Source organism: Convolutriloba macropyga, unplaced genomic scaffold (genome assembly GCF_964194025.1).
Source record: "Convolutriloba macropyga unplaced genomic scaffold, txConMacr16.3 SCAFFOLD_458, whole genome shotgun sequence".
NCBI lineage: Eukaryota > Metazoa > Xenacoelomorpha > Acoela > Convolutidae > Convolutriloba > Convolutriloba macropyga.
This window is the reverse complement of record NW_027449497.1, coordinates 36,428-63,202: the sequence shown is the minus strand read 5'-3', so window position 1 is coordinate 63,202 and position 26,775 is coordinate 36,428. Positions and strand designations below refer to the sequence as shown.

General features: G+C 36.2%; 1 protein-coding gene across 1 annotated transcript in view; it reads left to right on the top strand.

The window, feature by feature from the left end:
* The window catches only part of LOC142355076 (uncharacterized), a 74,243-nt gene that overhangs the window by 27,026 nt on the left and 20,442 nt on the right, over window positions 1–26,775 (top strand). The window contains exons 7-10 of the mRNA XM_075407357.1: window positions 470–545; window positions 20,803–21,074; window positions 21,393–21,501; window positions 24,508–24,734. Coding sequence (XP_075263472.1) covers window positions 470–545; window positions 20,803–21,074; window positions 21,393–21,501; window positions 24,508–24,734 — 684 coding nt within the window. The remainder of the gene's footprint in view (window positions 1–469; window positions 546–20,802; window positions 21,075–21,392; window positions 21,502–24,507; window positions 24,735–26,775) is intronic.

Genomic DNA, 26,775 nt, shown 5'->3' with positions numbered 1-26,775 from the left:
AGTTTCTTTTTCAAGGCGTAACATCTCTGCATTTAATGAACTGTACAGAATTTTTTGTTCTTCGTCATCTTTGAGGCGGCAGACCTACGAAGCTGTCGCGGCTATTTTCTGGCAATCTGCCAGCTATGTTAATGATAAGTAGTTAACAGGTCAAAAGAAATTTACAACGTTTGGGTTACCATGTTGATATGTGCAATTCCATTTCTCGAAAGCAAAGTTTGCAGCAATTGTATTAGTACTGTGGCCTTTTCTTAATGCGACTTTCGCTTGACGGATTTTTCGTCTGACCCATTTGACTTTTCGAACTCAAAAACGAGATATATAGGTAGCGCCCAGAGGGCATTAAGTGCTCTTAGAGCCTTTTTAGCTCATTTGTCTCCAAGTATGTGATTCACAGAAACTGTTTCGAGACCATTTCAAGGTGTGAAGGGCAGTTCTTAGGCTTAAAATTTTGAACCCGTCTCTTCAGTCTCTTCCCCCTTAGTCACCGCCCGCACCCAAATTCCCGTCCACCCTCCTCCAACCCTCAAAGGGTGGGATTCACGGTGTGACGGGCGGTTCTTGGATTTTGACTCCACTTCGGCGGGCAATAAGTTGCAATAGAGGACGTCAGCTGGCTTTAGTAGAGTTTTATTTGTTTGATGACCTAAAATTGCTGTAAGGCCTACTAAATTGATGGCGAGAAGTCAGTTTTTGCAGTTTTGAGCCTCGAATGCAGCAAGTTTTTGTCAACTTTCTTTAATTTTTGTTAGTTTGGTTATTTTAAAGATCGGGCATAGTTCATATGGCTATTATGCTATGCTTTTTTATAGCTGCGAAGCTGTAAGCTGAGCGAAGCTATATTGCGGTGCTCTTGGTTTTTACGACTCGAAGAGGAGTATTGAGATTCTACAGGTTTTTTTTAACAGAAAGCAAGTTTGTTCATGACTTGAATTTTGACTTCTTTGTGTTCGAGCATTTACATCCGTTTTTGATTGTTGACTTCTGTTTTCGAACATTAGACTTTAACAGTAGCTTCTAGCTTCGTTTGTAATGTATAGCAATTGGTAACAGTCTGTAATTCAAGATGAAGAGGTTAATTTGAGAAAAATTGATCCCTTTTAACTACCTAACCCCCCCGAAAAAAACTCACCCCCCAACGTACCTACCCCCTCCCCCCACCCCCTTGTACCTACCTACCTCCCCCCACCACCACCAGCACCTACCCACACCCCTGAACTGAAAAAATTTTAACGCTTTTAATGTTATATTGGTCTACTATTTTTGTTATTTCTAGTGTTTTTTTCGATATTCTGATTTTGTCCAAGTTGGAGTTCGGGATTTTTTTGCACGACGATTCGAGTCGTTTCCGGTATTCTACCGGCTATGTTTTTTGTTTCGTCGTCTGACGCCCTTTTTTCGTTTTACATTTTTTCACACAGCAAAGCTGAAGTCAAATTTTCTGAATGACTTCTTCCTCTCACTAACGGCATTTGCGCGCGTGACGTCATTTCTCACTCGCTTTAGCAAAAGTTTTAAGGTTATTTGCGTGATTAGATTTTGATCATACGTGACTTACCTGACTCAATAAATTGACTTCTGCAATTTAAAACTTAAGTTTAATTTGAATTTTTTGTTTATGGTCAAAGGAACTCATATGTGCAGTAAAGGTCCCTAATAAGAGGCTCCTGTGGAATGAATTTTAACAAGCGTTATTAATTTTTCGCTGAATGTTTTTACCTAGTTTTTTGAGCGGCGTCGGTTTTTTTCAATTTAGATCTGTATCTCTTTCTATATCTATTATATGTATCTCTTTCTATATCTTTCTATGTCTATTCTTTCGCCGCTATTCCGGCAATCAGCCGGCTATGTTATGTCTTTTTATGCCTATGTTTTTGGTTCATTGTTGTTTTTGCCTACTTTAACACCAGAGTCAAAGCTTTTTCGCTAACTTTTTCAAGCTTTTGGAAAATTGTCATTTTTCAGTTGTTTTCGAGGGTAAAAAAAATTGGGCTTGAACATAGTTTGATGGAATGTTTGTAACAACACCGAAAAGATTTCGACGATCTGGACGTCATTAATTTTTGCATTTTTTAATCTAAGTTTTTTTCAGGTTTGATCAACTTTTAGTGACCAAAGAAACAGATTTCAGGCTTTAATATGTGCTGTTGGATAACTTTCAATGACACAAATAAGTTTATCAGGGCATGAAAATCACGAAATTCAGCAATTTTTTTAAAATTAAATTTTGCTATTTCAATTTTTTTTTCGGAAAGGGCCTGTGAAACTTTCTTAGGTCTTGCAGATGGGTTACTGAACAGATTCGAGAGACACAAACTGGTTTTGCACATATTTACATTGCCAAATTTACAAATATCGAGTTTTTCTAGCCTTAGTTGTCCATAAACCCCTTTCAAGGCTTTTTCGTTGGTGAATGGGTAAATTTAAATGTATCAAGTTTGGCCTTTATATCTAATGATTGAAGAGTTCAATAATGGTTATATTTTTGTTTAGTTTCTTCGATTATTTTAGTTTCAATCTTTGAGATTGTTTGGCTGACATTGTTCAATTGATCTGCTGGTCAGATACAGTAGTTCTAATTTTTATTAATTTTTGCTGTTTTAATTTTTTTCGGAACTGTTTTGAGGCTTAAATCTATGAATAGATGTTATAATTATAGCAGCTCTTGGAAGCTTTTTTAATAGCCGCGAAGCGATAGCGGCTATTATTGTGGACATCGTGGTTTTTTTTTAATTCGTGGTCTCCATCGATGATTCTTACGACCTGACTCCTTGGAATTGACTTCTTGGAATTGACTTCAGTGACTTCTATTGCTTTGCAATTAAAATTTTTGTGCGTGACGTTATTTCTGCTTTTAGGTTAATTGCGTGACTTACCTCACTCAAAAAATGACTTCTGAACTCACCTATGGAACTTTAATTTTTATGAACGTTTTTTATTAAAGATCAATAGTGTGCATCTAAGTAGTTGCAAACTTAGATGCCCTAATTCTTGAATATTAGTCTTGAGTTTTTAATTTCGAATATCAATTTTGAAAAAGCTCTCCTTATAGACCGTATGTGTCACAAAATTGACAGTTCGAATCTAACCTAAGAAGTTAAGTGGTCTATTAAAGGACTGCTAGCCTATCTTATTTCTTTAGTTGTTTCAATTCATGGAAGGCCACAAGCGTCTATCGCGGCTATTTTCCGGCAATCTGCCGGCTATGTTCTAAGATTTTTAGCATATTTTTATATATCATTTTTTTCTGTTTTTTTAATTCAATTTGTGCCCTCTGTTTGGTTCGTATGTAACCCGAATGAAATTGACGTTTGTGAAAGTTAATAAAGGGCTTTTGCAAAACATAATTGCTTTTTGACCATTTTGTGGGCTACATGTTTTGGTACTACAAACATAGGCACGCAAAATGATAATTTCAATTTTGTCATGTTTTTGTAAAATTGTGCTATTTTTTGAGTTTTCAAACTTTTGGGGCCCGGGAACCTCCTACTTGTTTGATAATAGGTTACTGCATAGTTTAGTGGCAATGCAATTGGTTTCAACATTATCACGACTTTCAGCAGTTCTTTGATGAAATTTCATTGTTTCATGTTTTCCAAAAAGTATGATCATTTTCAGAGTTTATCAATCTTTAAAGGTGACCTTTTTAGGTCTTTCAGATGGGTTACTGAGCAGATTGGAGAGACCAAAAAGGGTTTTGCACTTATTAATATCGCTTAATTTTCAAATCTTGCATTTTTTAATTTTAAAGTTTCATATTTAAAGATTTTTTCTAGCCTTCGGGTCCCGTAAACCTCTTTCAATGATTTTTCTTGGGTGAATGGGTATATTTGAGTGGATCAAGGTTGGCGTTCATGTTAAATGCTTGATGAGTTGCAGCACGGATTACGTTTTTGTTTAGTTTCTTTGATTATTTTAATTTCTCAATCTTTGATATTGTTTGTCTTGTTTGGCTGACATTGTTCAATTGATCTGCTGGTCAGATGCAGTTGTTCTATTTTTTTCATTCAATTGTTTGGATTTTTAAGGACTTCTCCTGCTATGTTCACTGGTCGAACAAAATTTTGTTTCGCTCTACCTTTGTTGAGAGTTTGTTCAACATTTTTATGAAATCTTTTTGATTTCACTCAGCTATGTTCATTCATCGCTCATTTTGCTCAAAGTATTTTTAAACAACACTTGTTCAGCAAAGCAATCTAAAGCAGAGTCAATCTTGTAAAATGAAAAAGAAACTAGATAAACCCATCAAGCCCAATTTTAGGTGCCCACTTCTTGAACTTTGTTCTTAAAAGTCTTTCGTACTAGCCCTTGCATCCTCTTATTAAGAAACAGGGGTGTTCATAATTACGAAATCCAATGAAATTGTTTCGAACTTAAGGTCTTTGTACAATCAACTTTATCATTGTTTATTGTTTTTCATTAAGTCATAATGCATTAGGTTATCAAAGTTCATTAAAGCGATTGCTAGCTGGCATTGGTATTATGCTTAATGGCCTTCAGTTTAGAAGCTGAATTAATTGTATTTTAGAAGCTAACCGAATTTGCACATAAATCCCATGTGCGTCAAACGGGTCAACGGTGACTATTTTGCAATAGTTTGCCGGCTATGTTTTTGTCATATGCCGGCACGCATTTTCCGAATCTCTGTAGCTTTCAAAACTGATAAACATGGGGCATTAAGTTGCATTCAAGTCACTGTGCTGCTAGATTTAGGATTTTTAATAGCCGCGTCCTCAATTCTAGGCGGATATTATAGCGCTCCTAAATTTTTTACAAATCAAAGAATTTGAATTGCATTGGTGCGCTGTGTTTTTCAAGATGTGTTCAGATCTTTTAAAATGGGATAAACAGGTAAAGCCCAGTGGGTATTAAGTTTCATTAGAGGTCCAATGTGGGCTTTTGTAGTCCTTCAAGTGCTTATAGTTGTGCAGCTGCTGGGATGGCCTTAATTGAAGGTTAAAAGGTCGTTTTTTAGGAGTTTTTGGGTCTCAAAATGCTGCAATTCAAGTTTTTTTTGTGATTTTTTTTAGTTTTTTGTTTGATTAGTCTTAGGTTGAAGTTTTTAAAAGTTGATGAAGGCCTTTTGCGAGACAATTTTACTTTTTATGACCATTTTTTCAGCTATATGTTTTGGTACTACAAAGACAAACACGCAAAATGATACTAATTTTTGCAATTTTTTCAAGTGTTTTGAAGATGTTTGTCTTTTTTGAATTTTTCCAGCTTCAGGGGCCAAGGAATCTCCTCTAGGGTTTGATAAAGTGTTTGATGATAGATTAATGCATATTTTCTTGTGGTAATGGAATGGTTTTCAACTTTTTGCCATCATGAATTTTAGCATTTTTCGACAGAACTTGCAATTTTTTGTTTTTTTTGACATTTATTGTCATTATTCAAGTTGCTTGAGTCCCAGGGGCCAGAAAATCTCATCACCGTTTGGATAATAAGTTACTGAAAAATTTTGAGTTGCCGTGGAATATGTATCAGCTTTTGAATATCACAAATTTTCGAAATTTTTTTTTTGAGAAAATTTGCATTTTCAGGTTTTTGAAAATTTTCATTTTTTCAGTTTTTCCAGCTTCAGGGACCAGACAATCTCCTTTGAGGGCACTGCATAGTTTCTAGTAACAATGGTATGGTTTTTAACATTTTAATGGCTCGAATTTTAGCATTTTTTTGATGAAATCTGCAATTTTTTTGAGGCTTCCTTATGTTTTTAATGGATTTATTCTCAACAATCTAACCTTTCGACTTTTAGAAGTTTTTTGATTAAATTTTCCATTTTTTTCACGTTTTTTCGAAACATTTGTATTTTAGTTATTTTTTTCTTGCCTCAGGAACCAGGTAACCTCTTCTAGGGTTTGATAGTATGTTATTAAATAGTTTCTATTAGGAATTGAATGGCTTTCAACGTTTTAATAGAACAAATTCCTATTTTTTGAAGTTTGAATTTTTTTCTAAAAACTATTTCCTATCGATCTATGAGCCAATGAGTTTTTTAAAGCTTGGAGTGGGGTTAGTGGATAGCCTCTAGAGACACAGAAATGATTCTGAAGATATTTGTATCACAATTTTCAGCAACATTTCCTTATAATTTGCGATTGATTTTTCTAAATTTTTTCCTTTTCGGGTTAAATGATCTTCAAGGGCCAATTTTTCAATTTTTTTTCAGGTCTTGCAGATATAATACTGGACCGATTTCAGAAACAAAAATTGGATTTGAACATATTTTTGAAATAGGCTTTTTTAAGGGAAAAATATTGCCTTAGGTTTAAAAGCTTCAAGAGTTTTAGCAATGAGTATATTTTTGTTTAGTTTTGATTCTTTTAGTTTCTCAATTTTGAGAGATGATTTTTGTGTTCTGGCTGACATTGCTCAATTGATCTGCTGGTCAGGTAGAGTACATCTGAATTTTTCATTAAATTCTTTGAATTGTATTTCAGGTATTGTCCTGCTATGTTTTTTTTACTTCGTCTAACAGATTTTTGTTTCGTCTTACCGTGACTTCTCGGAATTGACTTTTTCAATGACTTACCTCACTCAAGAAAATGAATTCTGAGCTCACTTATGAAACTTTATAAATTTTATGAGCATTTACTTATTAAAGGTCAATAGTGTGCATCTAAGTAGTGCCAAACATATGCCCTAATTTTTGAATATTGAGTCTTGAGTTTTTGATTTCAAATAATAATTTTGGGATCTTTTCCGTTTGTGTCCCCCCCCCCCAAATTTTGCACGTGCATCTGGGGGGGGTGCAAATTATATGCGCCCACTAAGCTGAGGGGGCACAAACGGGAAAGATCCTAGTTTTGAAAAGCCCTATTAGGGCTTTCTCCTTATAGAGCTTATGTGTCTCATAAAAATGAGTCCGAAGCTAACCCAAAAAGTCTAGTGGTCTATTAAAGGACTGGTGGTCGATCTGTATATTTTATTTCTATAGTTGTTTCAATTCGTGTAACGCCACAAGCGTCTATCGTAGCTATTTTCCGGCAATCTGCCGGCTATGTTTTCAATTACTCAGTGTAGCTTAGTTGCTTAGAAGGCCTTAGTTCTAAAAGAAAATCTCTGTTTATTTTCCGTAGTTCAGAATGAAACATTTTTTTCCTTGCTTTGTCAAAGCCATTTTTCACCAAATTGGCTTTTGATGAAGGTCGTGCTATTTTGTGTGTCAAATGTTATAAGAAACGAATTTTTTGTGTATTTGGTATTTTTATGTATTTATATTGTATATGATAATACATACTTATAAATATACATATATTGTTTATACGTACTTAAGCACCGAAAAAAATAAGTAATTTTGCCATTGTTTTTGACAATATTTGCCATTCAAGTTTTTAATTGCTCTCAAACATTGATTTTTTTGAAGTTTTGCCCCGGTATGCTCTTTGTTTTCTCGTTATTATTCTCAATAATGACAAGTCGCATCGAATTTGCAAATGCCAAAAGTTGGATCATTTCCATAGTTCCAGTTTTTAGCCTTATAATTCCTCGCAAACGAAGTTTGTAGCAATTATATTAGTTCTGTGGTCTTTTTTACGCAAAAATCTAACATTCGATCTATATATTTTTCACTTGGCCCATTTTCGACTGATCCTTAAATCTTTTCGTCCTCAGAAACGGTAGAAACTGGTAAAGCCGGCAGGGCATTGAGCGGCCGGCCAGCTCTCTTAGGACCTAACGCCCCCTTCATCCCCACGTCAAACCCCCCCCCCCTCCCCCCCCCCCACCAGCGTTACCACAGCCACCACCAATACTAACTCGTCAACCCTCTTCAACCTGGCGATTTGTAACCACATCTCGTCCATCACTCCCAACCCTCCTTCCATCGTTTGTCCCCCACTGCGCTCACAGCCCTTAAGGCTAGCATTGCTAATCCCCAGCTGGCTACTACCGAAGTCAATCTTTGGCCGGTCGCTTGACAGCAATTAATCCGACGTTAGTCGGTTATTTTTCAGCTATATGAGCCTATGAAACTTTGGAAAGGATAATAGTTAGATTTTAAAAGCACAGAAAATATTTTGCAGATATTTATTTCATCAAATTTTGGTAATTTTAATTTTCCAAATTTTTCCAGCAGCATTTGTCTTTTTGTCTCTCTTACGCACTGCCATGTTTTTGCTAGTCTTAATTATAGTTGCTGTGTATACCTCGGTGACAACGAGAAAGTTTTAAAGACATTGTTTTCAAAGAATTTATTTTGTTATTTTGACGTTGCATCTCTTCGTGCTTCAAAAATCATGAGCTTATTTTCGAGTTTCAAATTTTTAAGATTATTTTTGTTTAACAGTTTTTAATAGACACCCTCATCTTCTCAGCCGGCTATTATAGCGCTCCTATTTTTTTAGAATTCAATGAATTTGAATTGTATTGGGGCGCTGTATTTTTTTTAAGATCTGTTCACACATTTTCATGAATTTGAAGTCAATTTAGAGTAGTGATTTTGGTCACGCCGAAACAGGAAGTGGAGCGAAAAAGCGAGTGATTTTGCCGCGTGAAATTTTTGCGCTCCAAATTTAAAGTAGAGTGAGAAAACAGTGTTTGAACAAAAATTCGCTTTCTCGCTAGTGGTTTTTTGTTCGCATGCGGCTATTTCACTTCGATTTTTACTGTTTCGATTTTTTGGATCGGATTTTTTTCTAAATGGTTTTCCCAATCCATTCATAGTCCGTTGTATGTCTAGTTTTCTGTTTAGTCAATGAAAATTCTTTGAATTGTACGTCAGGACTTGTCTTGCTATGTTTTTTTACTTCGTCGAACAAAAAAATGTTTCGCTTTACCTCATTTTGCCTTTTTCATTATTTTGAGTGAAATGTTTTTGACTTCTCTAGGCTAGTTGCTCTCATTCTGCAAAAAGTGAATTTGAACATCAGTTGCTCAGCAAAGCAATTCAAAATGAACAGAGTCAATAAAAAACTGAAGTCAGAAATAGAAACGGGATAAACCCATAAAGCCCAATTTTTGATTCCCGCTATTTGAACGTCGTTCCTATAAGTCTTAGTTACCATCTCTTATGCTTATTGGTATTTATAGTAGCCCCTGTAGCCTCTCTCTAAAAGACAGAAGTATGTTCAACTACGAAATGCCATCAAAATAAATCGGACTTAAAAAATGTTTTTGTACAAAAATCTTTTTTTAAAATAAATCGGACTTAAAAAATGTTTTTGTACAAAAATCTTTTTTTTTTCGATATCTTCTATTCTTTCAATCCCAATCATGCTTATTGGAGTCAACGGCGGCTATTTTTCGGCAATCTGCCGGGTATGTTTTGTTTTTGCCAGTGCTCTTATTGTATCCCATTTTCTTGTTTGTCAGGCATGATTTCTTTTTAAATTCCAGATATATAGTCATAAGTTCTTTATTTTACGAGAAGTTTTGGTTTTCAATACCTTAACACGAAAAAAATATTAGCAATTTAAATGCAAATTTTATTATTTTGTTTGTGTGTTTGACTGTAATCATCGATAACTCTTTCTACCAGGTAGTTGGTTTTCAGTTTGTCCTTTTAATTCGTTGGATTGTATCTCTTATTCTGCTATGTTTTGTTTTTCGCAATACAAACTACATTACAAGTCGTCAAACGTTTTCGACATGCTTAAGGCACTCCGGTTGAGCAAGGATTGAAGCAGCAATATTAAATTGCGGTTCCACAAATCTTGAGTTTTTCTTTTTGTTCACTTAAGATGACCTTTTTAGCGACTGCTTCTTTAATGCGAACTGAGCGGAACGATGGAAATCGGAAACTAGCCTACGGAAGTCTGATCTAATGAAGTCTGCAATGAATTCAAAAACAGCTAGAAAAGTATCAACTGCTTTTCAAATAATCGACCGATCAGTGACAGTTTTGCACAATCACCTTTCGAACAATCATTGTCAGTTTTGCTTTAACGGGGGATTCCAGCTTTGTGTAACCGCAATTCAGTAGTGCCTCAAGTAAACCGGACTGCCTCACGCGTTTCGAAAACGTTTGATGCCATGCTAATGCCATTTGTCTCGCTGAGTCGTTGCTGAGCTTGATGCAAACATAACTGAACTTACTGCAAACAGAATAATGTCCACGAGCTCGACCTCATCCTTGCTCGACCGGAGTGCCTTAAGCATTTCGAAACTTTTGATGACTTGCTAATGCAATTTGTGTTTTGTGAGGCCTTGTTGAGCTTGCTGCAAACAAAGTCATCCTCTAAGCGGCTATTAGTTAGGCGCTTTCCTTTTTACAATTCAAAGAAATTAACACTTTTTCATGATTTTTATAGTCAAATTGAAGTAGTGATTTTGGTCACGCCGAAACTGGAAGTAGAGCGAAAAAGCGAGTGGTTTTGCGGCTTGAATTTTTTTCACTTTAATTTTAAAGTAGAGTGAGGAAACGGCGTTTGAACAAAAATTTGCTTTCTCGCTAGTGGTTTTTTGTTCACATGCGGCAATTTCACTTTGATTTAAACTGTTTTTTCGATTTTTTGAATTGGATTTTTTTTTCTAAATGGTTTTTCAATCCATTCTTAGTTCATTCTAGGCCTAGTTTTTGTTCGAATCAAATTTCAATTTCTCGCTAGTTGTTTTTTTGTTCACATGCGACATTTTGACATTGATTTTCTGTTTTTTTTAAATTTTTTTAAATCTGATTTTCCCAATTCACTCATAGTTCGTTCTAGGTCTAGTTTTATCTTAGTCATTGAAAATCCTTTGAATTGCACGTCAGGACTTGTCCTGCTATGTTTTTTAATTCGCTTTACCTTTTGATCACGTTTTTTGTCTTATATTCACGATTTTCACGTTTGACTTCTGACTTAATTCACTCACTGTTTCAACTGAATGGATTTTAAATTCTTTCATTCATTGATTTACGCAATGTGGTGAATACTGTCAAAGTCAAAAGATCAAAATCAAAAGAGACGGGATAAAGCCCGGTCATTAAGTCATTGAGCATTAGGTTATCAAAGTACAATAGAGCGATTGCTAGCTGACATGAAATTTAGTAGCTTTCAGTTTAGAAGCTAAATTAATTATAGATTTAGAATCTAATTGAAACTGCACACCGAATTAGAACACTTTTTGAAAATTAGGAAAACATTCTGTCAGTTTCTGTCTCCTTTTTTCTTCTGTTTCAATCTCAATGTGAGTCAAAGGCGGGTATTTTGCGGCAATCTGCCGGCTATGCTTCGAGTGTAAATACTAATTTGCTAGATTTTTGTGACTTTCCAGGCGCCTTTTCAGGACTTTAACTAAAAATGGCATTTGTCTTTTGTTTTCCGCAGATCGTCCGTTTTTATGTTTAATTGCTCTTGAACGTTGTTCATAGCAATTATTGTAAACGTGTGTCTTTTTTATGCAAATTTTTCGCTTGACAATTTTGACTTTTCGAGTGACTTTTACGCCCTTGACTTTTTGCATTTCGCGTGATCTAAATTTCTCTCTCAGTCACAATTTCAAGCAGCTGAACTCAATTGGCGGCAATTTAATACTAAAAGTCAAATGAAAAAGTGCGCCGAAGCTGGTGTTATTTTTTAATTTAAATCTTAATAGTGGTATATGTTAACCTCTAATGTGGTTATTTGAAGCCCACTATAGAACTTCTTAGTCCCATTTAGGCTCCCCCTCCGCCCCCTCTCGACTGAAGCAGGCTGCAATTGATTAGATCTCCCACTAGTCGTTCAAGAGCAATTCTTCCGACGTTTAGTCGGTTATGTTTCAATGAAGTTTGTTGAGCTTTGAACAATTTTAAAATCAAAACAATCAGTGCTTTGGATCATCAATTGTTGATGCAAACATAACTGAACTTACTGCAAACAGAATAATGTCCACGAGCTCGACCTCATCCTTGCTCGACCGGTGTGCCTTAAGCATTTCGCAACTTTTGATGACTTGCTAATGCAATTTGTGTTTTGTGAGGCCTTGTTGAGCTTGCTGCAAACAAAGTCATCCTCTAAGTGGCTATTAGTTAGGCGCTTTCCTTTTTACAATTCAAAGAAATTAACACTTTTTCATGATTTTTATAGTCAAATTGAAGTAGTGATTTTGGTCACGCCGAAACTGGAAGTAGAGCGAAAAAGCGAGTGGTTTTGCGGCTTGAATTTTTTTCACTTTAATTTTAAAGTAGAGTGAGGAAACGGCGTTTGAACAAAAATTTGCTTTCTCGCTAGTGGTTTTTTGTTCACATGCGGCAATTTCACTTCGATTTTTACTGTTTCGATTTTTTGGACCGGATTTTTTTCTAAATGGTTTTCCCAATCCATTCATAGTCCGTTGTATGTCTAGTTTTCTGTTTAGTCAATGAAAATTCTTTGAATTGTACGTCAGGACTTGTCTTGCTATGTTTTTTTACTTCGTCGAACAAAAAAATGTTTCGCTTTACCTCATTTTGCCTTTTTCATTATTTTGAGTGAAATGTTTTTGACTTCTCTAGGCTAGTTGCTCTCATTCTGCAAAAAGTGAATTTGAACATCAGTTGCTCAGCAAAGCAATTCAAAATGAACAGAGTCAATAAAAAACTGAAGTCAGAAATAGAAACGGGATAAACCCATAAAGCCCAATTTTTGATTCCCGCTATTTGAACGTCGTTCCTATAAGTCTTAGTTACCATCTCTTATGCTTATTCGTATTTATAGTAGCCCCTGTAGCCTCTCTCTAAAAGACAGAAGTATGTTCAACTACGAAATGCCATCAAAATAAATCGGACTTAAAAAATGTTTTTGTACAAAAATCTTTTTTTTTCGATATCTTCTATTCTTTCAATCCCAATCATGCTTATTGGAGTCAACAGCTCGACCGGAGTGCCTTAAGCATTTCGAAACTTTTGATGACTTGCTAATGCAATTTGTGTTTTGTGAGGCCTTGTTGAGCTTGCTGCAAACAAAGTCATCCTCTAAGCGGCTTTTAGTTAGGCGCTTTCCTTTTTACAATTCAAAGAAATTAACACTTTTTCATGATTTTTATAGTCAAATTGAAGTAGTGATTTTGGTCACGCCGAAACTGGAAGTAGAGCGAAAAAGCGAGTGGTTTTGCGGCTTGAATTTTTTTCACTTTAATTTTAAAGTAGAGTGAGGAAACGGCGTTTGAACAAAAATTTGCTTTCTCGCTAGTGGTTTTTTGTTCACATGCGGCAATTTCACTTTGATTTAAACTGTTTTTTCGATTTTTTGAATTGGATTTTTTTTTCTAAATGGTTTTTCAATCCATTCTTAGTTCATTCTAGGCCTAGTTTTTGTTCGAATCAAATTTCAATTTCTCGCTAGTTGTTTTTTTTGTTCACATGCGACATTTTGACATTGATTTTCTGTTTTTTTTAAATTTTTTTTAATCTGATTTTCCCAATTCACTCATAGTTCGTTCTAGGTCTAGTTTTTTCTTATTCATTGAAAATCCTTTGAATTGCACGTCAGGACTTGTCCTGCTATGTTTTTTAATTCGCTTTACCTTTTGATCACGTTTTTTGTTTTATATTCACGATTTTCACGTTTGACTTCTGACTTAATTCACTCACTGTTTCAACTGAATGGATTTTAAATTCTTTCATTCATTGATTTACGCAATGTGGTGAATACTGTCAAAGTCAAAAGATCAAAATCAAAAGAGACGGGATAAAGCCCGGTCATTAAGTCATTGAGCATTAGGTTATCAAAGTACAATAGAGCGATTGCTAGCTGACATGAAATTTAGTAGCTTTCAGTTTAGAAGCTAAATTAATTATAGATTTAGAATCTAATTGAAACTGCACACCGAATTAGAACACTTTTTGAAAATTAGGAAAACATTCTGTCAGTTTCTGTCTCCTTTTTTCTTCTGTTTCAATCTCAATGTGAGTCAAAGGCGGGTATTTTGCGGCAATCTGCCGGCTATGCTTCGAGTGTAAATACTAATTTGCTAGTTTTTTGTGACTTTCCAGGCGCCTTTTCAGGACTTTAACTAAAAATGGCATTTGTCTTTTGTTTTCCGCAGATCGTCCGTTTTTATGTTTAATTGCTCTTGAACTTTGTTCATAGCAATTATTGTAAACGTGTGTCTTTTTTTATGCAAATTTTTCGCTTGACACTTTTGACTTTTCGAGTGACTTTTACGCCCTTGACTTTTTGCATTTCGCGTGATCTAAATTTCTCTCTCAGTCACAATTTCAAGCAGCTGAACTCAATTGGCGGCAATTTAATACTAAAAGTCAAATGAAAAAGTGCGCCGAAACTGGTGTTATTTTTTACTTTAAATCTTAATAGTGGTATATGTTAACCTCTAATGTGGTTATTTGAAGCCCACTATAGAACTTCTTAGTCCCATTTAGGCTCCCCCTCCGCCCCCTCTCGACTGAAGCAGGCTGCAATTGATTAGATCTCCCACTAGTCGTTCAAGAGCAATTCTTCCGACGTTTAGTCGGTTATGTTTCAATGAAGTTTGTTGAGCTTTGAACAATTTTAAAATCAAAACAATCAGTGCTTTGGATCATCAATTGTTTGAAATGTAATGGATAGTTGTTTGATGCTATGTTCTTAATTGCTCTCCAACAAAGTTTGAAGCAAATAATTTATGCAAATTTTTTGCTTTTCCGATTTCTTGTACAACATTCTTAAGGTTTCAGTTCTCGAGTGACTTTTTCACGCTTTTTGAGTGATTTGAATTGGGCGCATTCAAAAGTTGAGGCTGTGTCTGTTGCTAAAATTAAACCGATTGTCAGCGAAGACAGTTAATCGCCCGTCTAGCGTAGCGGTTAATGACACCAAATCAGAGCAATTCGGCGGCGTTAGTCGGTTTATGTTTTGGAATCTTTGCAAACTTTTACATAAAATCAGACTTCTCTTGGCTACTTTTTGTCTACTCCTACCGCTCAGTTCGCATTGAAAGAGAAGATGCTAAACAAAGCCAAGTGAACAAAATGAGAAGCTGAAGCAAAAAAGAGATCACCTTTACTTATTTTTTTTTTCAATTTGCTTTGAGGTTGTTAATTGCTCTCAAACGAAGTTTGTAGCAATTATATTAGTCCTGTCGGTTTTTTATGCGATTTTTAGCTTGACCGATTTTTCGTCTGACGCTTTTGACTTTTCGTCCTCAAAAACGGGATAAACAGGTAGCGCCCAGCGGGCATTAAGTGCTCTTAGAGCCTTTCAGCTCTGTTTCAGCTCAAACTGTTTTGGAGACATACTTATGGTGTGAAGAGTGGTTTTTAGAGGTTGAAGACCCCCCCCCCCCCCCCCCCCCAACTGTTGACCCCCCACTATTGCCCCCCCCCGCCACCCCCACCGCGCTGTTGCCCCCCACTATTGCCCCCCACCCGACTGTTGCCACCCCCATCAGCACCCAGGTTCACCCCCCCCCCCTCTCGTGGCTAGCTACTGATCAACATGCGCTCGCTGAAAACATGCAAATTTTGCAAATTGTCACTATTTTTTTCAAGCTTTTTGAAAATTTTTGTCATTTTTTGAGTTTTATTAATCCTAGATGTCAAGGAACCCACTCTATGGTTTGATAATAGGTTACTGCACAGTTTTTAGTGGTAATAGAATGGTTTTAACATTTCAACGTCGCCAATTTTGCATATTTTTTTGAAAAACTGGCAAATTTTTTCAGGGTTTTGAAAAATTTTGTCGTTTTTTTTAGGTTTATCCAGCCTCAAGAGCCAAGGAGCCTCCTCCAGGGTTTGATCATAGGTTACTGTAAGGTTTCTAGACGTAATGGAATTTTTTTCAAGATTTTAACATCACGAATTTTAGCATTTTGACAAAAATAGCATTTTTAATTGCTCTCAAACGAAGTTTGATGCATTTATATTAGTCCTGTCGGTCTTTTTTATGCGATTTTTCGCTTGACCGATTTTTCATCTGACGCTTTTGACTTTTGTCCTCAAAAACGGGATAAACAGGTAGCGCCCAGCGGGCATTAAGTGCTCTTAGAGCCTTTGAGCCCTGTTTCAGCTCAAACTGTTTTGGAGACTTATACTTATGGTGTGAAGGGCGGTTCTTTGAGTTTGAAGACACCCTCCCACTGTTGACCCCCCACCCCTATCCCCCCACCGCGCTGTTGCCCCCACCCTATTGTTGTCCCCCCAATCTGCCTCCGGTGCACCATAACCCCCTCCCCCCCCTCTCCGTGGCTAGCTACTGACGAACAACCGCTTGCTTAAAACGCAAATTTATACGTTTGCAATTTTTTCAAGTTTTTTTGAAATTTTTTGAGTTTTTTTGATTTTTGTCAGCCCTAGGTGTTAAAGAACCTCCTCTAGAGTTAATGGGTTACTGCATTTCTAGTGGTAATGGAATGGTTTCTACATTTTAACATCACGAATTTCAGCAATTTTTTTTTGACAAAACGTGCAATTTTTTCAAATTTTTTGACATTTTTTCCGTATTCAGGTCTTTCCAGACCCAGGGTCCAGAAAACATCCTAAGGGGGTCGATAATAAGTTACTGACAATTTTTTAATGGCTAAGGAATCGTTTTTCAACTTTTTAATGTCACACATTGCTTTTTTTCAAGTTTTTTTTGATTTTTTTTGTATTTTTTTAGTTTATTTCAGACTCAAGAGCCAAGGAACCTCCTCTAGAGTTTGAAAATAGGTTATTGAATAATTTTTAAATTAAATGGAATGTCTTGCAAGATTTTAACATCACGAATTTTAGCATATTTTTGATTTTTTTTAGCCATTTCGTTCCATTTTTTGACATTTATACTCATTATTCAGATTTTTTGAACCTCAAAGGTCATAAAGCCTCCGTTAGGGTTCGATAATAAGTTACTGGAAAATTTTTGTTGGTCATGGATTAATTTTCACCTTTAATATCACGAGTTATAGCATTTTTGCAATTTTTTAAGTTTAAAATTTATAAAATTTCTTAGGTTTCTCTAGCCTCAAGGGCCACGGAACTTCCTCTAGGGTTTGATAATATGTTACTGCATAGTTTAGAGATGTAATGGAATGTTCTTCAAGATTTTAATATCACAAATTTAAGCAATTTTTTAAAATATTAGCAATTTTTTGTTTTTGATTTCTCCGCCAACAGAGGCCCTCGAACCTCCTCCAAGGTTTGATAATAAGCTGCTGCATAGTTTGTATAATTAATGGAATGATAATCAACATTTTTTATGACTCCAGTTTTAGTATTTTTTGGATTAGATTTAAACTTTTCAATTTTTTGGAAAATTTGTATGTTCCAAGTGTATGGATCTTTGAGCCTGTGAAACAAATTCTGGCGTGAAACAGGGATACCGGATAGTCTCTTGAGACAATGAATTGGTTCTTAAGATATTAAGGTTTTGCGTAATGTCATCATCTTTGCGTAATGTCATCATCTTTGATCCTCATTATCAATGAGTTATAGATGAAATGTTTTTTTATCATAACTGATCTAACAGGCACTTTTTGGTAAACCATTGTTAATTGCTCTCAAAGACAATTTGTAGCAAATTTGTTAATCCTGTTTGTGTTATGCAATTTTTTGCTCGGCCGATTTTTCGTCTGACCCATTTGACTTTCGTCTTCAAAACGGGATAAAGATGTAATGCCCTGAGGTCACTAAACCGTGGCTAGCTGTTGAAGCCAACCGCTCGCCGGTCGTTGGAGAACAATTCGCCCGACGTTAGTCGGTTATGTTTTAAATTTCTTTTACGTTTATTGTAATTATTCAAGATATTTTAGCCTCAGGGTTTAGAAAATCTGCTTAAAGGTTTGATAATAGGTGGCTGCATTGTTTTTAGTTTTAATGGAATCGTTTTTAACTTTTTAATATCACAAATTTTATCGATTTGTTTTTATAAAACTTGCAATTTTGTCAAGTTTTTTGACAATTTTTGTCATTTTATAGATTTATCTAGCCTCAAGAGCCAAGGAACCTCCTCTAGAGTTTGAAAATAGGTTATTGAATAATTCTTAGATTAAATGGAATGTCTTGCAAGATTTTAACATCACGAATTTTAGCATATTTTTGATTTTTTTAGCCATTTTGTTCCATTTTTTGACATTTATACTCTTTATTCAGATTTTTTGATTCTCAAAGGTCAGAAAGCCTCCGTTAGGGTTTGATAATAAGTTAGTGGAAAATTTTTGTTGGGCATGGATTGATTTTCACCTTTAATATCACGAGTTATAGCGTTTTTTTTTTTATAAAACTTGCAATTTTTTTAAGTTTAAAATTTTTGTAATTTCTTAGGTTTCTCTAGCCTCAAGGGCCACGGAACTTCCTCTAGGGTTTGATAATATGTTACTGCATAGTTTAGAGATGTAATGGAATGTTATTCATGGTTTTAATATCACGAATTTAAGCAATTTTTTAAAATATTTGCAATTTTTTGTTGTTGATATTTTCCGCCAACAGAGGCTCTCGAACCTCCTCCAAGGTTTGATAATAAGCTGCTGCATAGTTTGTCGAATTAGTGGGATGATAATCAACATTTTTTATTACTCCAGTTTTAGTATTTTTTGGATAAGATTTAAACTTTTCAATTTTTTGAAAATTTGTATGTTCCAAGTGTATGGATCTTTGTGAGAATGTGAAACAAATTCTGCCTTGAAACAGGGATACCGGATAGTCTCTTGAGACAATGAATTGGTTCTTAGGATATTAAGGTTTTTGCGTATTGTCATCATCTCTGATCCTCATTATCAATGAGTTATAGATGAAATGTTTTTTATCATAACTGATCTAACAGGCACTTTTTGGGAAACCATTGTTAATTGCTCTCAAAGACAATTTGTAGCAAACTTATTATTAACAAATTCTGGCTCGAAACAGGGATACCGGATAGTCTCTTGAGACAATGAATTGGTTCTTATGATATTAAGGTTTTGCGTATTGTCATCATCTTTGCATAATGCCATCGTCTCTGATCCTCATTATCAATGAGTTATAGATGAAATGTTTTTAGCATAACTGATCTAACAGGCACTGTTTGGGAAACCATTGTTAATTGCTCTCAAAGACAATTTGTAGCAAACTTATTAATCCTGTTTGTCTCATGCAATTTTTCGCTTGGCCGATTTTTCGTCTGACCCATTTGACTTTCGTCTTCAAAACGGGATAAAGATGTAATGCCCTGAGGTCACTAAACCGTGGCTAGCTGTTGAAGCCAACCGCTCGCCGGTCGTTGGAGAACAATTCGCCCGACGTTAGTCGGTTATGTTTTAAATTTCTTTTAAATTTATTGTAATTAAAGATATTTTAGCCTCAGGGTTTAGAAAATCGGCTTAAAGGTTCGATAATAGGTGGCTGCATTGTTTGTAGTTGTAATGGAATTGTTTTTAACTTTTTAATATCACAAATTTTATCGATTTGTTTTATAAAACTTGCACTTTTTTCAAGTTTTTTGACAATTTTTGTCATTTTATAGGTTTATCTAGCCTCAAGAGCCAATTAACCTCCTTTAGAGTTTGATAACAATTCATTGTATAGTTTCCAGATGCAATGGAGTTTTTTTAAATATTTTAACACCTAACGAGTTTTTGGCATTTTTTGAAAATTTTTTGGCAATCTTCATGTTTTTTGAAATTGTTTGTCATTTTTTAAAGGTTTTTCCAGCCTAATGAGCCACGAAACCTCATTCGAGCTTTGATACTGAGCGGTTGCTTAGTTTCTAGAGTTAATGGAATGGTTATCATTAATTTAATGACTCGAGTTTCAGCAATTTTTCTGATAATTTTTAATATGAAAAATTTTTGTAATTTTTTTTATCATGTTCCAAGTGTATGGATCTTTTTGAGCCATTGAAACTGCTTAAGGCTTGAAATTAGTATCCTGGATAGTCTCGTGGGACAATGGAATGGTGTTCTGAAGATAATAATATTACGAATTTTAGCAAGATTTTCATAAAATTTGCAATTGTTTTTAAAATTTTTGAATATTTTTGTCCTTTTCTGAGTTTAACAATCCTTACTGGCCAACGAAGCTTTTTTAGTCTTGGGTTACATGACAAATATCCTGAGACAAAAAAATGTTTTTGAACATTTTCTCTACTGCGAAATGTGGGAACTTTTTTTGAATTTTGCACTATCATTTTTTTCTATATGATTTAGTTACTAACAAGTCTAGAAAACTTGAAGTTTTAGAGTCGAATCTCATCATGGAAAAAATTCCTAGCTCTCTCTCTCTCTCTCAATCTCTCTTTGTTGGCTGGCGTTTCTCTCCTTCTCTTTCTCGCTCACGTTTAATCTCGCACTCTCTCTCTCTCTCTCTCTCTCTCTCTCTCTCTCCTTAACTCTTTTGTTGATGCCGCACTTCAGCGGCTGTTATGTGGCATGATGTCATCGTCTGTTACCCTAATATCAGGCCCCTTCAATCAAGCTAAAACTTACACCACTAAACAGTTGCTAGGTACTGACGAAGCCAACCCCTCGCCGGTCGTTTGAGAGCAATTCGCCCGACGTTAGTCGGTTATGTTTACCAGCTGTGACGCTAATTGATCTTAGCACTAATCATTTCATCTAATTAAGAAGTTTGATTCAGCCTAATTGTGTACCAATGATGTATCCCCCGTACCCTTCTCTATTTTTTCAAAAGAGAACACCTTCAATTAATCTTCATTTCAATTGGTTCATTTCCCATTGTGTGCATGAGAATTAATCGTGGATAATTTGTCCACAAGCTGTCAGCTAATTGTAAAATCACAGTGGTCTAAAACGTGCACTTTGCACTGAAATTGTTTCGGATTGCAATGCTTGAATCCTCCAGTTATTTTAGTTTTTTCGTCGTTTTATCTTTGCTCATCGAGTGAACCTTGATTCCCTATTGGTAAGCAGTCTTCCTTCGATCGTAATGTGAGAGCAATAAGTTCGAAACCTTTGCATTTTTGGAACCCTTTTTGATGTTCTCATCTCTTTATCAGTCGTTTGTTTCAGTTGGACTCGGAAGCGTGTGATGTTTTGAACAACTGCCATAGTGGAGCAGAGGCAATTGAGTCTCTGGTTGCTGAGGGGGCTCTTACTGTAGAGGGGGGCAAAGTGAGAGTAGGAGGTGTAGTGGATAGTGAAGGGGAAGGAATAGGGGCAGATGTAGTATCCGGGGAGGAGCACGTAACTGCCTTCCAACAACACGTGGAGAGCGTACGTGCCAATGTGCAGGTGGCACTGACCAGATATCTAGAGGCAGTGCGTTTGTTCCAGAGTCACGGGTCAGTTCCACTCTTACTCAATCTCTTCCCTATTCCTGTTTAAGATGCATATAATGCAAACGGAACCGTTTGCTCACTAAACTTCGATAATTTGTGTAATGATGATACTTGCGCTGTGGTAGAGCCCTATGTACCTGGACAATATGCTGCTATCTTGTTTGACAATTGACATCAAAAATGGCAATGAAAATTGAAGAATGATCCAATTAAACCTTAAATTATGGAGTTGAAACCTTGAGAATAGCGCATCTGTCAGTGTACCATAATCAGTAAGGAAATTTGCGTTAAGTTTTAGTGACTCCGTTTTTGTCCTTTCAGGAATAAAGATGGTTTCATGCTGGAGACAAAACACATTCTCTCACATGGCAAGGACTGTTTGGACCAAATTCAACAGCTCGCTGAAAAATACATCATTTTGCCCTCAAAGGTTTTGTTGCTACGGTTATGTTGCCTTGTTTACTCTTTTTAATAGCCGCCCTCATCTTCTCAGCTATTATGGCGCTCCTTTTTTTTAATTAATAGCCACGAAGCGACAGATGGGGCTGTTATTGGCCTTCTCTTGGTTTTTTTTCGTCGTCAAGATATGACTTCATCACGACCATATACTTCCAGATACTTCAAGATACGACCATATGACTTCACAATCACTTCAATTTCGCTTTTTGTTCATTCGTTCGTGCCATTTCAACTAAATTGCGTGCGCGACGTCATTTTTCACTCTTAGTAGAGAGTTTTTGTTCATTCGCGTGAGCCAGTTTTTGGTCACACGTGACTTACCTTAATCTCAAATTGACTTTTCTTTGTATTTTAACTCAAAGAAATAAGTTCGAGTGAGTGTGCGTCACTCTGATTGAAGATTATTTAAGAGCAGCTAACAGAAGCTGAAATTAGTTGTACAGATTCTTAAAATGAACGTATCCGCATTTAATGAAAAGACGAAAAAAATTTTGGTCTGTTTTTTAATATCTTTTTGAGACTGACGCCAAAAACGAACTCTCTAAGCTAGTTTCATTCTTTGCTCACTCTGCTCGAAGTGCTTTTAAATAGCAGTTGCTCAGCAAAGCAATCCAAAATGGGCAGAATCATTATCGATAAACGAAATCCAAAAGAGAAATGCGATGCTCATAAAGTCCAATTTTAGATGCTCGCTACTTCAACCTTGTTCTTATAAGTCTTTAACATTTATTTAAGCATTATTTAAGCATTTACACTAGCCCCTGTCACTATCCGCTCACCAACCAGCTGGAGTTTTTGTAACAACGTTAGACATACTTCAGCTTCTTCTTGACAATCTGCGGGTTTTGTTTTTACCATTTTTACCATCATAATTAATGGCCACGACTTTTAATTGCTATCAAACAAAGGCTGTTCGTAGAAATTCTTCTAAACGTGTTTTTTATGCTGTACCATTTCCCTCTAGAATATTTGTTCAATTTATATTCTCGGGATTGTTTCACGCTTGAATTTTTTTTGATTTTTTTTAGTTATTTGTATTAGGTCTGTTACTAAAATAAAGCTGATGATGACCGTACATAGCTCGTTTAGCGTGTTGGTTAATGTTCAGGACTCGCATTCGAGAGATCGCGGGTGCAAACCCCTTCCTAGTCAGTATTTTTGTACCATAAAAGTTTCGGATCTCCGTTTGCCCTCAGCTAAGTTAGTTTGTTTTATTGGCATCCACCCGACGCACGTGCCATATGTTTACATTGATTAACTATGTAATGAAACGTGTTCTTTAACTGAGGGTGCGTTACGTGCTGATTGCGGGAAACAAATAGAAAAGAGCCAAAATTTTTCTAGCCCATGACCAATCTAAATTGTTTGCCTCGCCAGTCGTCCGAAAACAATTCCAATGTTAACTTGTTTATTTTTTCATTGATAGCCGCCGTCAACCTCTCAAAGGTTTCTTTTTGTTGCTCTCCTTTTTTATTTGCTTTGCGTTTCGTTCACGTTTTTCGCTTTACATAAGTCACGAATTTCACGTTGTTTTCATGACTCACTTTTTCGTTTGTATAGATTTTAATTTCATTCTTTCGTTGATTTATTCGATGTAATGAATTCCGTCGTACTCAAAAGAGCAAAATCCAAATAAAGGGGATAAACCGATAAAGCCTTATCATTCAGTCAAAGTGCATCAGGTTATCAATGTTCATTAGAGCTGGCTAGCTTTAGTATTAAGATGAACAGCCTTCAGTTTAGAATCTGAGTTGAGTATATTTTTGTAATATAACTGAGTCTCAACATCAAATTAGAACACTTTCTGACACTTAGAATCAAATGCTGTCCATTTTATCCCTTCTTTTTTCTGTTTGTTTCAATCCCCATGTGCGTGAACGGCGGCTACTTTCCGTCCTTTGCCCGCTATGTAAAATGTCTTTTTTTAATAGCCGCACAGCGATAGCTGGGGCTATTATTGGCCTTCTCATGGTTTTTTTTATTTCGTCGTCGCGTTTTTTGTTACGACCATATGACGTTACAGCCACTTCAAATCTGCTTTTTGTTCATTCGTTCTTGCTATTTTAAATCAATTGCGTGCGTGACGTCATTTTTCGCGCTTAGTGGAGCGAGTTTTTTTGTTCATTCGCGTGATTAAATTTTTGATAACATTTGACTTACCTCACTCTCAAAAATGACTTCCTCACTTTGAAATTGACATTTATTTACTTTAATTCAGAGATAGCGTCAAATGGGTGTGTCACTCTAAATGAAGGTTATTTGAGAGCAGCTAATAGAGGCAGCAAAAACAGATTTTAAATCAAAATATAACATATCAGCCTTCAATGAAAAGACGAGTTTTTTTGGTCTGTCTTTTTTACTGTTTTTTTAGACTGCAGATCTACGAAGCTATTGCGGCTTTTTTCTGGCAATCTGCCAGCTATGTTTGCTAATAGCTGCGATTGCGAGCGATTATTGGTCTCCCCTTGAGGAAAAATTTTGATTTTCTAAAGTTTTTGGTGGGGGTCAAGCACGCCGATAGGCAAGCAGGCCGAATTTTGAATATGAGCTCAGTTAAGCCAAAAACTTTTCGGATAACCGTATTTTAAGTTGCCTCTGTCGGGGAGGTTGCTGCGTCGCGGCTTCGCTGCGATAGACGGTCCGCAGTTTCAGGATTACATCCCACAGCGGATGAGAGGCATGGCCATGGACAGCGGTCCGTCGAGGCCCGTAATCATTATATGTCCAAAAATGAGGTAATTTATTTTGCTCTCAAACGAAGTTTGTAGCAATTATATTACTCCTGTTGGGGTCTTTTTTATGGGATTTTTCGCTTGACCAATTTTTCGTCTGACCCATTCGTCTGTTCGTCCTCAAAAACGGGATAACAGCTGCCCCCCCCCCCCCGGCGCTGCTGCCCCCGCCTCCCAGCTGCTAATGATTTGAGCTTCGTTCGAGAGTAATTCTTCCGAAGTCAGTCGGTTTTGCTTGTTTTAAGACTTCGTGCAGAAGCTTGTTGTCGTTGAATGAGAAGCTGATCCAGCAGAATAGAGAACTGACTGACATAGTGTCTCTACTAACGAATGAGAGGATTTCTCTACAGAGAAAACTGGACGAGAGCACAATGAAGGCTACTTCTCACTCGAGTGAATTACAACTGCAGAAGATCTACTCCTCTTTTCTCAGAGCAGACAGTCGCCGCAAAAACCTACTATACCAGAAAAGGCTAGTCAAACTTTACACGTCTGATTCATTGATATGTAGATAAAGATCAAGTCGAAAAAAATTGAAGTTAGATTCTAGAAGCAAAAGAAGTGTTATTAATCGCTCTCAGATGAAGTTTGTGGGAATTATATTAGTCCTGCTGGTATTTTTAATGCAATTTGTGCGCTACCCTCTTTTCGTCTCATAGTTTATTTGTGTGACCATTTAAATTTTTGTCCTCAAAAACAGTATTAACAGATAAAAAAACCTACCTAAGCAGTTCCTGAGCAGTTCTTTTTAGAGCATTACGCCCCACTAGTCTGCTTTCACAGAAACTGTTGATGAGACATAAATTCTTGGTGCCAAGGGTTGTTCTTAGAGTACAACACACGTCCGCACTCTCACGTCTCTCGCATGCCACATCATTCACCACCCCTGCTCACACTCATCCGTCATTCTGACCTTATTCGACGCGTAATCTTGCACGCTGGACCCCCACTGCCCCCCTCTCCCGCTCGTTCACGCCCTCCTCAATGCTACACGTAACCTCACGTGTTTGACCATCTCCCATTAAGCTTAATCTATTCTCTCTAAGTTGCAGCTAGCTATTGACCAAGCCAACCAGTTGCCAGACTACGAGAGCATTTCACCCGACATTAGTCGATTGTTTTTAATCGCCGCACAGCGATAGCGGAGGCTATTATTGGCCTTCTCTTGGTTTTTTTTACAATTCAAAGAATTTGAATTGTGTTGGGGCGCTGTCTTTTTTTAGTAGCCGCCCTCATCTTCTCAGCTGGCTATTATATCGCTCCTATTTTGCCTCTTTTTTTACTTCGTTAAACTTTTTTTCGCTTTACCCATTTTGCCGCTTTTTCGACATTTTGCGTGAAATATATTTGACTTCTCTTGGCTAGTTTCACTCCTCTTCTGTCATTCTGCTCAAAGTCCTTTTAAACAGCAGTTGCTTAGCAAAGCAATTCAAAATGAAGAGAGTCAGTATAAAAAAAATCAAATTCAGAAATAGAAACGGGGATAAACCAATAAAGCCCATTTTTAGATGACCGGTACTTGAACTTTGTTATCATAAGTTTTAGTTACTATCTATAATGCTTATTGGTGTTGATACTAGACCCTGTAACCGCTCAGTGAGAGACAGATGTATGTTCAATTACGAAATGACATCAAAATAAATCGCACTTAAAAATGTTTTTATACAAAAATCAGTTTGTTGATATTTTCTTTTCTTTCAGTCGCAATAGAGTTATGGGAATCAACGGCGGCTTTTTTCCGGCAATCTGCCGGGTAATTTTCAGCATTTTGAGTGAAATCTTGTTGACTTCTCTAGGCTAGTTTCGCTCTTCTCTCATTCTGCTAAAAGTGAATTTGAACATCAGTTGCTCAGCAAAGCAATTCAAAATGAACAGAGTCAGAATAAAAAATTGAATAAATAGAAACGGGATAAACCCATAAAGCCAAATTTTAGATGCCCGATATGAACGTCGCTCCTATAAGTCCTATTTACCATCTCTTATGCTTATTGGTATTGATAGTAGCCCCTGTAGCCTCTCTCTAAGAAACAGAAGTATGTTCAACTACGAAATGCCATCAAAATAAATCGGACTTAAAAAATGTTTTTGTACAAATTTTTTTTTCGATATCTTCTATTCTTTCAATCCCAATCATGCTAATTGGAATCCATGGCGGCTATTTTCCGGCAATATGCCGGGTATGTTTAAGATCTGTTCAAACATTTCCATGATTTTTGAAGTCAAATTGGAGTGGTGATTTTGGTCACGCCGAAAAAGCGAGTGGTTTTGCGGTGTGATTGTTTTTCGCTCTAATTTTAAAGTAAAGTGGGAAAACGGCGTTTGAACAAAAATTCGCTCTCTTGCTAGTGCTTTTTTGTTCACATGCGGCAATTTCACTTTGGTTTTTACTATTTTTCGATTTTTTGGATCGGATATTTTTCTAAATGCTTTTCCCAATCCATTCATAGTTCATTCCAGGTCTAGTTTTTTTATTTTGTCATGATTTTTGTTACGACCATATGACGTCACAACCA